Below are 13,461 nucleotides of genomic sequence, written 5' to 3'. Positions count from 1 at the left end.
AGCTGCATATCAGCCACTGTACCTTTTCCTTTGTCCTGAGACATGTTTCTCCCCCTTCTGGGACTGGATGGCAACTGGAAATGGGGGATTTGGGGTGGATTTGCTTTTTCCAACATGGCTGCCGCAGTGCTTCACATTTCGGTGATGATGCAATTTCTGCCGGCGGAATTAGCAGCAAATGTATTGGTGGTAACAGTAATTCTGCTGACTCTTGGCAGAATTACCGTCTGACACTCATTTTCAGGGGTAATTCCACTGGATACCACAGTGGTAACTGTAATTCCACTGAAGCTAAATTACCGCAAAACTCATAATGAGACCCAATGACTTTTCTCCAAATCTATTTCATTCAAAATGTTTTAGTACAAAGCAATGCAATTTGCGACTGAAGTATTAGTACCTTTCATCATAAACATTATAACAAATATTTTCAGTGGTGTGAAATACGTTGAATTAGAATGAGTGGTTCACTTTTTTTTTTAAGCACCCACCATTTGTTTTCTACAGGGAGAAGATGGACAACCAATTGGAAAAGGAAGCCAGATTTCGTCAGTTGATGGCTCACAGTTCTCATGACTCGGCAATAGATACTGATTCTTTGGAATGGGAAACAGAAGTTGTGGAGTTTGAGAAAAATAGAGTGAGCAATCCTCCTCTGGTTCGTAAATCTGTTTGATGGAAAGATTGTTCTTTGATCTGTAGGCTTTTCTTCAATAAACGTATTTATGTGTTTTTTTATAAAGCGCTTAACCTAGTTGGGTTTCTTAGTGCAGATCCAGGATTCGAACCTCTGTTGCTCTGCGTGGTCTTGCTTCCAAGACCAGCATGTTGCCCCTGTGCTATCTTAACTAATCAGTGTTTGTTTGGATTCTTTTCATATAATCTTACTTTATTCAACTTTGACCCCCGTTAATAACATTTGCAATTGAGCCATAAAAAAAAGAAAGACGTTTATACATATTTCAAATTTTAGGCTAGTGCTCCTATGGTTGTACAACACTTACATGTTTAAGGCCATGTGTTTATCTATTTGTAACGTGCAGGCAGCCCGCAGGCATCGTGGCGCAACACAGACACAAGAGGACAAACAGAAAATACAGGACGAAGTCGCTAGGCAATGGAAAGGGAATCCTTTAAATAGCAGGGTTTTTAGGAAGTTTCTAAAAGTCTGGAGATTGTGATCCAAAGTTATGGTTGAAGGGAGAGAATTCCAGAATGTAGCCGCTTTGACCTGTAAAGATCTACCCAGGTCCATCTCCCGTTTCAACCTGGGACAATCGATCTGCTTTTCATTTGAGGAACGTAGTACTGTGGCCAGGCAGTACTGTTGGACCAGCATCTTCAGGTAAGAGGGGGCTTCTCCGTACACAATTGGGAATGATAGTACCCACTTTGAAGTCAATGCAGTCCTGAATGGGTAGCCAATGTAGCTCCCTTCTGTGGGCTGAAATGGGCTCCCACCTGGACGGATATTAACAATGTGCCCAGCGCTGTTTTGCAGCACTTGACATTTCTTAAGATTTTTGGATGAGGCTCCTTATAAATAAGGTGTTACAGTAATCCAGTCTTGTGAGAACAGTGGCTCGGGCAATAGTTGTAGTATTCTTTCTGGAGATACATGGACATTTGTTTTTTAGAAGATGGAGAGGGTGTTTAGTTTTTGTCAGAAGGTTGACGTGCGCATCAGAATTTAGGGAGGCCTCCAGACAAATGCCAGGGTTTTCACCTTGCTGAGGACAGGGATGCTATTGCGCACCAATTTGAAAGCTGCAGTAGGCTGGGCTTAAATCGGCCTGTGCTGCTTTTGAACCAAATATCCATCATTTGGTCTAATTGCAGTTCAAGCAGAGACAGTTAAATGAGAATCCAGACATCGTTTTTGTGATAGATTGTAGACAGAGCTGCAGAGTCGGCCAAGTAGTCTCCTGTAACCTCGAGGACCAGCTAGGTATCGTCAGCGTAGTTAGTAAAATACGCACCAAGGTTGTTTAAAAGGGTGCAGAGAGGTTGGATGTACAGATTGAACAAAATAGGCGACATACTAGCCCCCTGCGGTACTCCGCACCAGATGGGTTTGGTGGGTGAGCTTGCCTGTTCCCACTGAATGCATGAATCATGGAATGACAAGGAGAGAAACCAGTCGACTGCATTGTCCGAGCATTTCCTTAGGTGGCATAGTGTCTGTTTTAGGGTGCCATGGTCCACCAAATTGAAGGCTGCAGACAAATCAAGCGGGGCCAGAATGCCTTCTTCTGAAATACGACCATGTGTGCTTGAAGATCCACTAGGGCGTACTCTGTGCTGAAGTTTGATCTAAAGCCAGGTTGTCTGGGATGGAGAATACAGTTGGCTTTGATGAAGATTTTGGAACTGCCTATAGGCAGCCTTATCCAAAACCTTAATAAAACATTGCAATTGGTGATGGGTCTGAGGTTATTGGGGTCCTTTGGGTCAAGGTTGGACTTTTTGGGCAGCTTGGTGAAAGTGACCATTTTTATAGATTTAGGCACATTGACTTCATGGAAGAAGGCATAACAAACCTCACGAGAAAAGGGGCCAAGAGCACCACATGTTCCAAGATGATTTTAGGCGCAATATCATTCGATGTGCAGGTTGTAGACTTCATACAATTGAGGATGTCTTCCATTTTGCTGATGTTTATTTTGGAGAAGGAAAACAAAAGGTGATCTATATGTGACGGGCTTTTTTAAAAATGTTTTTATTGCATATGGTTTATTCAAACTAACCTTCACAAAACAAGATATAAAACACAAGTTAAAATCTCAACATTTTTGCTTTTACAATACATGCAAAAACCTAAAAACAGATTTGACATTTAAAAAGAAAAGATTCATCATTCAGCAATAGAATTCATGTTAGAAAGTGCAGAACAGACATACGCACACATTTTAGATAACATCAACAACTTAATACACAGACACTCATAAGACAACACTGTCTTCAGATACATAAATACACTATTGCAATGACATTATTACTAGATGATATTCCATATTAAACAACCCCATTTGGGCTAATTTCCTTGTCAATTAGCTTAAGAAGGTGGGTAAGGGGAATTATGAAACAGACATTTTCACCCCACATACATCTCATCTGTTAGGGAGAATTCTCTGTTTAGGCTGAATTTCCTAACCTAGTGAGTCCCCCAGCAGCTTTGCTGGATTTTTTGGGGTTTATTTTTTTCTCCTGCCAAGAGTGAGACTCTTTTACCCTCACTCTTGGACATGATTTGAGTGTGTTTCTTTGGATCTAGATGTGTTTAATGGGCTATGGGGTCTTTTACCCCATAGGGCTTCATGTGTTTTTGTGATGTGTGTTACACAGCACCCTCAGTGCAGTGACACAAGGGTGTCATGGTGACCCCCCAGTATAGACTCCATACCCTGCGACTGACTACTGTCTCCCAGGGCATGTAAAGTCACCATTGACTTTACCAGTCTTAAATTCTAAACAGAACCAGTACAAACCATCATATTGTGGATGTACTGGCTGGGGCAATTCAATTGCCCCAGCATGTTAGTCGAGGGGGCACGTCTCCGTCCCCCCTGATCGAGTTTTGGCTGGTGGCAGTGGATACTACTTTTTATATTCAACCGCAAATATTTTCCTATGGGATTTCCCATTGTTTTAGGCTACTATCTTTATTTAATTATTTACGGTAGCCTCGAACATACCGCCGGTTTATTTAATTAATATTAATTCTCTGGTTGGTATTTTTTGCCAAAACTTGATTCTAAAATGGCGTTTGTGTTCTCTTCTGTGACTCCAACCCAAGTCGAGCCCTTTGTTCCACTTTTTGGCAGGCTTCTCCACAGAAGCCCTCAAAAGTGGTGCCACTCTGTCTGGGGTACATAGGAGGGGTGGAGGGAAATTTAGGCACCCTGGACTGAGTTGCCTAGGCAACTCAAGTCGCACTCCATCCTGATTGGCCCAAGTGGTGAGCCGGCCGGCTCACCACTTAGCATGTTTGAGTGACAGCTAGGCTGAGTGAATGGGGGTTTGCTGCATAAAAGCAGGGCTTTGGGGACTGGAACTTCAGAAGTTGCCACAGGACCTAAGAATCTGACAAGGGAGAAGCTGAGCCGACCTGCCACGACACCACTACCGGTGGAGCCCTGCTGGACTGCCTCACCACTTTTCCCAACGACAGAGGAGATCTCCCGCCGGAGAGTCTTCTTCCTTTGACTGGTGGGGATAACCAGTTTCACCGTCTTTTCGCTTTCCCGACATACCTCGTGGCCGCCTTGCCCGTGCCAAGCACTCCGGCAAACGGGATACCACGTTTTACCACGACCGCGAAACAAAGGTACCACCTTTAACCGGAAAACTCTGCGGCTGGTTTCTGCCCTGGTAGTGCAACGATCTTCATCTTTCCTCCAAGTCGAGATCTTCTCTTCCCCTGGACGACGACGCAACTTGCACCCGCTCCCAGGAACAACTGCCACTGCTGGAGGATCCTTCCCACTTAAGGTACCGTGTCCCGCCTGGCTTCCCTTGCTACCAACTGTACGGGGTAGATTTAGCCCCCGGCTTTCGAACCTGGGTTAGTCTGGGACACCCTGGCTAAACTTTCCTAAAGCCTCTCTAAACTCTTTTTGAACCCTCTGCAAGACTTTCTAAGCCTAGTGTCACTGTGTGATCTTGGGCGCATTTGTGCTATGCTCTCTCTAAGAGTGGGCCCAGCCTTTGGACTTTGGCTCACCAGTGACTTTTGCTCTTCTGCCTTGCTAACAGTGTTCCTGAATCTTAGAGTGGTATACCTTTCCATATTCTGTTTTTTTCCCTCCCTTTTTCACAAACTTATTGGATTGCAATCTAGTTAAGCGCTCACCTCTGTATGAAAATAAGTGGTGTTTTACTGTGACTTATCTGATAAGGAAAAAGGGGTGTATATATTACAATAGTAACTGTTTAGAATATTTTACAATAAGAGTGCTGGAGTGTTTCAAACTGTGTGTTTTTAAATAAATAATTATATACTTTGATACCAAAGCTCTGGTCAGTGTTTGCTTGTATTATTGTACCTGAGTGCCTATTGTGTATACTTTGCATACTGTCTAACTCTTCTTGAGGGAAGTCTGACTGCTCAGCCACAGCTACCAGGTAAATCTGGGTGGTGCAGACTGCTACCAAGTGGGTTTACGGCCAACAGCTGTATTCTTAAATCTTTTGCAGTGGTCCCTAAGGGAACTGCACAGGTTTCTGCCTAACATCATCCATAAAACATTTCTCAAAAAACCAGTAACACCAACATTGATTTTTTTGTAACCAAAAAACGTAATTCTTTCAGCTTCAAAGTAAGTACATAACAATGACAAGATGTCAACGTGTTTCCACTGAATTAACATCCGAGCAGAAGCGACAGTCACACCTGCCTTAGAGAGAGTCTTATCCCATTTTTAATCCGCTCTCTAATGTGAAACAAATTGAATTTAAATCTCATATATAAGTATCGAGCTTTATCACAAGGAAAATGCTGCAAGTATGCACACCCTGTGACACTTTTTCTTAGAAAGCAAGTATATTCCCGATGGAGACAATATTTGCCTAATGCATCAATTGTGTCGGCCCAATACAAGCAGTAAAGCTTTTTTTTTTTTTTTTTTTTTTTTTTAACATTGCTTGGGGCGTACAATCAATTCCTGATGGTCTGCACTGATCTTCGGCAGGATATTCGTCATTCTTACCCGAAGTTTAAGCAAAGTTGATCGAGGTTTAATCATTTTTACATAATTGTTTTGGAGTCTCCCCTGGAATTTGGAAGCAGGGGAATTAATCCCTACTTCGTGCCTAACGATTGAGTTGGGCAAAGATTTGGCAAGACCAAGCGTCTCTTTCCATATCTTACCCTGTAACTGATTGAGAAAATCATCCATATCAACCAAACACATATCTAGTCCATAAAAGAATATAGATTCAATTTTTAGATAACAAAATGCGATTGCTGGAGAGATGGAGAATTTGCAGAGTTTGCTGTATATCACTTTCATTTGTGAAAGAAGCGGTCTAAACTTAAGAGTAAGAGATTTTCTCCACATGGCTGATGAGATGTCGCACAGATTGTATCCAAGATAGCGTGTATGAAATGCATGTTCTACTGCGAGCCCCTCCATCATCCACCTCATGGTTTTAATTTTCTTCCGGCCTGCAAATACTACTTTTAGATTTTTCAGCATTAGGATGTAAGGTATTATTAAATACATAGGCCATGAAAGTCTGCAGTTTACACTGTAGCCCAAAGATCGTCTTGTTGAGCAAGATTAAATCGTCAGCAAACGCCATCCAATTAATGCATAGCTTTCCTATGTTAACAGGAAATGTATCATGGTCCTTCCATTTCTCGTCTAGGTCACTCGGGTATAGGTTAAATAAGGTTGAGGCAAGACTACAACCCTGTTTGACCCCTATGGACGTGGAAATGGCTTCAGTTAATTCACCTTCTTGCTCACATGATGGATGTTTTGATGAAGAATCACAATGAGCAAGATTATACTGGGAGATATTCCGTGCATTGCCATTTTTCACCATAAGAGTGCTCGAATCACACACTCGAAAGCAGAAGTCATGTTGAACAATGCCATATAAATCGGACCACTTTGAGGTGTTTTTGTAGTTTCAATTACATGAGACAGAATAGTTGCATTAAGTGCAGTGCCCGTGTTTTTGCGAAAGCCTAGCTGAAACCGGGAGAGGGTGTGATTGGCCTTAAGAAATGTCTCCAAATCGTTTAGTATAAGAATAGAAAAAAACTTTAGATGCAGCGTCCATAAGGGCAATTAGCCGGATTGGTGATTTTACCTTTTTTGAAAATTGGGACGGTCAAAGATTGTAACCTTGAAACTGGAATACATTTAGTCTTGAAAATGGGGTCATATTTAATTTTCAAAATAGAGGCCTATAACGGAGGATCCGATTTAAGGACGGAAGATGGAATGCCGTCCGGACCCGCCGCTTTTGAATAGTTCAACTTATTAATAGCCCACTTCACATCTTCAAGGTTTCCAACGACAACATCCCAAAATTGAGTTGTCGCAACCAGGACCAGTAATATAAGCATACACAGGAGGAAGCAGATATTTCACTGACTAATGCGCAACTCATACATTCGCAGAAATGGAAGATTCCAGAGAAACTGCTTGGGTACCAGAGAAATCCCTCATAAGATCCCAGATTGATTTTCTATAATGGTTGCATAGATTCTTTTTACCATTTTCTGGTTATCAGCGATGTGCATCGCTATTTTTAGGGTTTTCATTTTATTTGTATACTTCTGTATGATTTGGTTTTTTTAGATATTTTTTGCTGGGCAACTGGGATTCTACTTGCTATTAATTCCCTGATGCTTTTATTTTTGCTCTTCTTTAAAGTTGTGACTTCATAATTGAATGTGTGTTTACTACATGTATATTTACCACAAAGCAGATTAGCAACTAGATCAAAAGCACATTTAATTGCATAATTAATTGATGTCTCATATAAGTGAGTTTGATGCTCATAACGATTTGGTCCTTATCTGAATTGTAGCTGACTCCTCAGTGTAGTAACACATTTATGGCATAGATTATTGTTCCACCTAACGGTAAATCCAGAGCTTTCAATTTTAATTGGCGAAAGAGCAGGCTCTATTTCATGTATACAGTGCCTGCAAATAACCTTGAGTTTTATGACCATATGATCTCCAATGCACGGATTGTAGATTTGAGCTTTTTTACACCTATTCAATAGATGAGCAGAAACATAATAATTAATGAGATTTTAGGTTGCCACTTTGCCAAGTGAAGTCGAGCTCACCTTCTTCAAATCCTTCCATAAGGATATCCCATTCCATAAAGAAAGAGTTCCAGTTTTGGCCACGAGAAGCCATAGTGGCATCAAACTTACAAGTTCTTGAGGCCTGATCAGCCCTGCTTAAACAGTTAGTTAAAGTCACCCCCAATAACAACCAAATAATTTGGGTTACGGAGAAAGACTTCCTAGAAAATGTGAGTTAGACGTACCATAAGAACATCTTGGCTCATCTTCGAAGGATTCCAATACAAGGAAACAATAAGTAAGATGGTGGTGACCTGTACCTGTAGATTCAATTCAATGACCATAAATTCCCCAGAGCATGAAATCAAGGTGGAAGTTGCCCTGATGTCATTTATTGTAATAGCAAGTCCACCATACGGTTTGCCAGTTATATCCACTTTGGCTATAGATGTGTAAGTAGTATAACCTGTTAGATGAAAGGGTTTGTTTCATGGTTTCCTGATTCAGAATGATTGTGGGTTTGTTATGAGCCTCAAAAGAATTGAAACAAGTGTAAAGATTCCTGAAACCACAGGAGTTCCATGATGAAAACCTCAACTCTGCCCTGCTACGGTTGCGAATTAGAATTAGCCTGTTTAAACGATAGAACTGTATTCATCAGAGGTTCAACCCAGGACCAATCCTTAACAGCATCAGCTAGAGACGCAAGTTGTCTGAGCATATTTTCATTTGATGATGATATTGAGGTAGGTGGCTGACTTGAAACGGGAACCACCAACACTTTCATGAAATTCAATATACTCCTGTGATGCTTCATTGGAGTTTAGAATGGTGATTTTCAGTCCTAATATCAAGAGATCTGTGTGATGTTGCCATATCAGTTTTGTAATAGTAAGGGAATGTAGATGACTTATCATATGATTATTATTTGATGGGGATGAAGTTACCCAGTCAATATCTTAGGAATTAAGTATCCTCAAAGTTGGAATTTGCTTAAAGATGTTTAGGATAAAAAACGGTTCCTCTCTGTACCATTGATTTTAATATCACTCTCCCACCCGATGATTTTGGAGATCACAGATTCCTTAGAAGTAAAGTTAGATTCATCTTCAACAACAGGACCTACAATGTCCTGTACATCATTGGAGGGGACTGCTGTTTTCTTAGTATCTAGACAACTCATGCCACTTGCCAAAGTCGGTTCAACAGCTGTAATTACAGCCGTGTTAGAGCTAGAAGTCTGGTTGTCTAGAATACTGGGTAGATTATCCAGTGGCACAAGGCCCTCTACCTTCATAACATTTCCACATACTTTTACTTTATCCTTAATAGGGAAAAAATTGGACAGCGTGGTTTGTTTTGTCCCAGGTTTACCAATAAGTAAGTGGTACGGAATGATAATCGAATCAGTGGACACAGAGCACGACTGAGCATGTGTAGAGCGGGTCTCTATAGATCGTTGCCCCTACCAGGCATTTGTCTTTTCCCTTAAATGATTGTCAGATATGAACTTTTTAGTAGGTACCTCAGATTCTTGTGGGTAAATTTTACGCTTAATTAACCCCTTAACTGCCATGGGTTCCCCCTCCAACCCCAAGTGCCAAGGCCTTTTCTTGTGAGTTTGGTATGCGCCATTCAATACCTTGTAACTTTTTTGTTACATGAGATCTTGGCCAAATTTGGCCCCCTTTTTCCCACATGTAGGCAGTCGTGACACCACCAAGGAATCCTAGTTTGCTGTAGAGGGGTGAGAGAAAATAACCAAAAAGGGAGAAAATTGTGGGTTTTTTCAGAAAATGCCAATAAAATGATGTATAAAGAAGCCAGTGTTTTTTTCATTGTAAGTGCTAGGAACAAATGGGTTGCTGTGCGGAATTCCCCATTTTCCAGGCTTTCAAGAACAGGTTGAGTGGAAACACAAAAAACATATTTTGATATGGTTACTAGCCATTTTGTGAGAGGTTTGCGATTTTGGCCTTTTTTTCCAATAGGACATGCGTGGACGGAATGGAAGAGAAGGGTAGGAAAGCTGAATGGGAAGACAGAAAGGCATGCATTTGTGAAAAGTAGACAAAATTCCAAGTTTAGGAAGGGGTGATTTGCGCTTGTCAGGCAACAACTATGTAGGGAACAATTCCATAGTTTGGGGGAATATTGGTAAAATGACAGAAAAATAAGGTATGTGGTGGACATGGTTGGCTTGGTAAAGTAATGGCTTCTGTGAATTTTGAGAAAAACAATGCTCCACTACATTCCCCCGACTCTTCCAGTTAGGAAATCCCACATTTTTCATAATGTTTCACAAAACAAGCAATACCACAAGCCAAAAACGGAGCTATGGTAAATAGGAGTTGTAGGCCTACGGCCTAAACAGACGTACCTAGCATGTGTAAATTAGGAAAACAAATGTGGTGAGGAAGGGCAAGCATACATTTTTGGAAAGAGCACAGGCAGACCTTTTGAAGGATACGTGACTTGTGCAGGTTACAAAACTATAGTGCCTAAAGCAGTGACTAAATGTAGGTCACATTTGGGAAATGAAAGGGTTGTGTGACAAAGGGCTGCAGCAAATGGGTCAAACGTTATTAAAACCACGCAAACACAACAAATGTCATACCTTCCCGCGTTCCCACAGGTGTCCCGACGAAAACGGTACCGCACATGTGTGGGTGCACCTCCCTGGGTGCAAAGGGAGAAGGCGATTTTGAGAAATTTTGCTCTTGTGGACAACCTACACATTTGGGCCTAGGGTGTCCAAGCCACCAAGGAAAACGGGGAACCCCATGCATTTCCGAAAAGAGGACACCCGTGGGAATCCACAGATGCCTGACTTGGGCTAATCACCCCAGAATGTATTATGCACAAGCCCCGGCAAAGTTGGAAGTTTGGTGATGAAAACACCTTTTTCTGAAGTTTCCCACCGCCAATCACCCCTCCTCCCCCAAACACCCCGCCAACAGCACATGGCTTACCTTCCTGCGATCCCACAGGTGTCCAAATGCAAGGTAGTACTCGTATTCGTGGGTGTCGGCACCTGATTGAGAATGGGTAAATCATCCGTATGGTAACTGCTTTGGGAATACAAGAATCACTGTGTACTATCCACTGCCACGCTGTTTCTCCCATTCAAGCCCATTCACAGGCACCTTTGCTCACACTCCTCATAGAAGCAGTGCACAGTGCAATAGGACAGACAGGTTTGGTTTAGCACATGAAGGGAAGTTCATGTGAGCAGTAAAACCACGTCAAGGCAGCAACCATTTTACATGCCATTTATACACCTTTTGTGTCTGCAGTCAGTAGGCATCCATTTCAGCAGTTGCACCTCTACCATATCACTTGCTCTACAGCAACTGTATCTGCACACTTATAGCATGTTGATATCTGCTCACAATGCATCCGTGTCTCTAGCGATATCTTTCACTCCATTTTCCAGTACTTGCATATCAACTGTGTGTGCATTCAAATGTCATATGGCACCAACCCGGATCTGCACACTGATAGCAAGTGGACTTGCCTCACTTGGCTACCTGGCCTACAGGCGCTGCCTTTCATATCAACTTCAGGTACGCCCATAGCAAGTATGCCTGCATTCTACGGTCATGTTGAACCATTCATATCTACAGCCTTACCCACACTAAATACACATCCACTAACATGCTAATCATTTCTGCAGTGCTAGGAAAGTGCATTCACTGAAATCGTATTTGCATGTACTTCGTAGCTTTACCCCTCTCACACACCAATCCTATCCAAGTCATTCCTATAGAAGACATTTCAGTCAAACCAAACATGACATTGGTTCTGGTAAAACAATAAAAAGGGCAGGGTGGTACGAGGCACACAAGACACAGCTGCCATGTAGATGGTTTCAAAGTACCACTTTCATGACACTTAGACCTCAAGGGAGGGAGTCAAAGTGGTGTGTACTACTTTCGAAGGACACCCCTTGAGTGGAGGGAACGGGAATGATGTTCCTGTTTTCTCCAACGCACCCCTCGAGTAGAGGGAGTGGGACTAGCGTTTCTTTGCATGGCAAGCCTCAGGTGGAAGGAGCCAGAATTGTATTCCTTTCCAATGTACGCCTGAAGCGGAGGGAGCTTCACTGAGGTTTTTTTTCCTTAGGCAGGCCTAAAGTGGAGCGAGCTGCACTAGCATGCCTTGCCAAGACACCCCAAAGGGGAGTGAACCAGAGTCGTGTTCCTGTCTTCTCCAAGGCACGTCTCAAGTGGAGGTAGCTGGAGTAGCATTCCTTTCCAAGGTACGCCTCAAGTTAAAGCACCCTGAATTGCGTTCCTTTGCAAGTCACACCTCGCGCAGAGTGACCTAGACTGACCTTTCCTTTTAAGGCAAGCCTCACGTGAAAGGTACCGGAGTGGTGTGCCTTTCTAAGGGAGGCCTCCTGAAGTGGAGGGAGCAGGACTAGCATTGTTTGCCAAGGCACGCCACAGGGGAGTGAACCAGAATGGTGTTCCTTTATTGTGTGAGGCACGCCTGCAGTGGAGGCAGCAGGACTGATGGTTTTTTGTAAGCCAAGCCTCAAGTGGAAGGAGACTGAATCGCGTTCCTTTGCAAGTCACGCCTCGAGGTGAGAGAGCTAGACTGATGTTTATTTCGAAGACAGGCCTCAAGTGAAAGGTACAGGAGTGGTGTGCCTTTCCAAGCTAGGCTTCAAGTGGACGGAGCAGGACTAGCAATGCTGGTGAAGGCACACTAAACGTGAGTGAGTTGAAATGCTGTTGCATTTTTATTGACGGTACACCTCCAGTGCAGGGAGCAGGAGTGCCATTCCTTTGTGAGGCATGCACAAATTCAGAGCCTATGGGTCCCTTTCAAGGAATGATGGGCATTCCCGTAAATCAGTCGATCCCCCAATACTTTTCTTTTGAATGATAAAAAAGGAAACAAGGCTGTAGGCAGAGGGATGGCTTGGAAGGCCATTGGGAACTGTACACCAGAGTATCCCTCCTCATTCCTTGTTTTGTACACACCTTACATTTTCTGTAAGGTTGTGTCTTCATGGGTGTGGCAGAAACATAATCAGCAAAGTGTCGCTCTTTCAATCTGGCAACATCTTCTACCTTCTTTTTTGAAGTTCAGTAACGAGAGTTTTTGTGTGGATCAGCTGCACGGTACACCACGCAAGCATTGTGCGTAGCGACATGCTTAAAGTGTATGGCCAACTTTTTGTACCACATGCGCGACTTGCTTTCAGCATGGTATGGCTGAAGCACTTGGCCTGCTTTATCTACTCCACCCATGTACTTGTTGTAGTCCAGAATGCAGTTGGGCTTCCGCACTTGATAAGCCTGCCCGCGCACAGTGACTAGTGAAGTACTTTCATCATGAATAGTACTTACCATGTGCACATACCTTCTGTCGCAGAATTTTACTGCCAACAGTTCATCCCGCCGCAGTGCCATACATGCTCCCTTGTCCAACTTGTTACACACACGTTGTCTGGGGAAGCCTTTGCTGTTACTGCGAATTGTACCGCATGCCATTGTGCCCACATTGTACAATTCCTTGAAGAGTGGAATTCCTGTGTAGAAATTTTCCACATACAAATGGTGACCCTTGTAAAGCAGTGGTGTGAGAAGATCCCAAAACAATCTTCTCACTTGTACCTAATTGGGCTGGGCAGCCCGGAGGGTTTAGGGTGGAGTCTTTTTCCAGTGTAGACTCTCA

At 42.9% G+C, this 13,461-nt stretch overlaps 1 protein-coding gene across 9 annotated transcripts in view; it reads left to right on the top strand.

Annotated features, from left to right (window-relative positions):
* Window positions 1-13,461, top strand: part of DLG5 (discs large MAGUK scaffold protein 5) — a 1,559,980-nt gene that overhangs the window by 627,289 nt on the left and 919,230 nt on the right. For 5 of the 9 annotated variants that reach the window (XM_069610999.1, XM_069611003.1, XM_069611002.1 and 2 more), the window contains one exon: window positions 508-658. In XM_069610999.1, coding sequence (XP_069467100.1) covers window positions 508-658 — 151 coding nt within the window. The remainder of the gene's footprint in view (window positions 1-507; window positions 659-13,461) is intronic. The other 4 variants (XM_069611004.1, XM_069610998.1, XM_069611005.1 and 1 more) reach the window with 1 other exon arrangement.

This window comes from Ambystoma mexicanum, chromosome 8 (assembly GCF_040938575.1).
Source record: "Ambystoma mexicanum isolate Mex_15411 chromosome 8, UKY_AmexF1_1, whole genome shotgun sequence".
In the NCBI taxonomy this organism is placed as follows: Eukaryota; Metazoa; Chordata; class Amphibia; order Caudata; family Ambystomatidae; genus Ambystoma; species Ambystoma mexicanum.
Note: the sequence above shows the minus strand (reverse complement) of the source record. Positions and strands in the feature narration are given on the sequence as shown.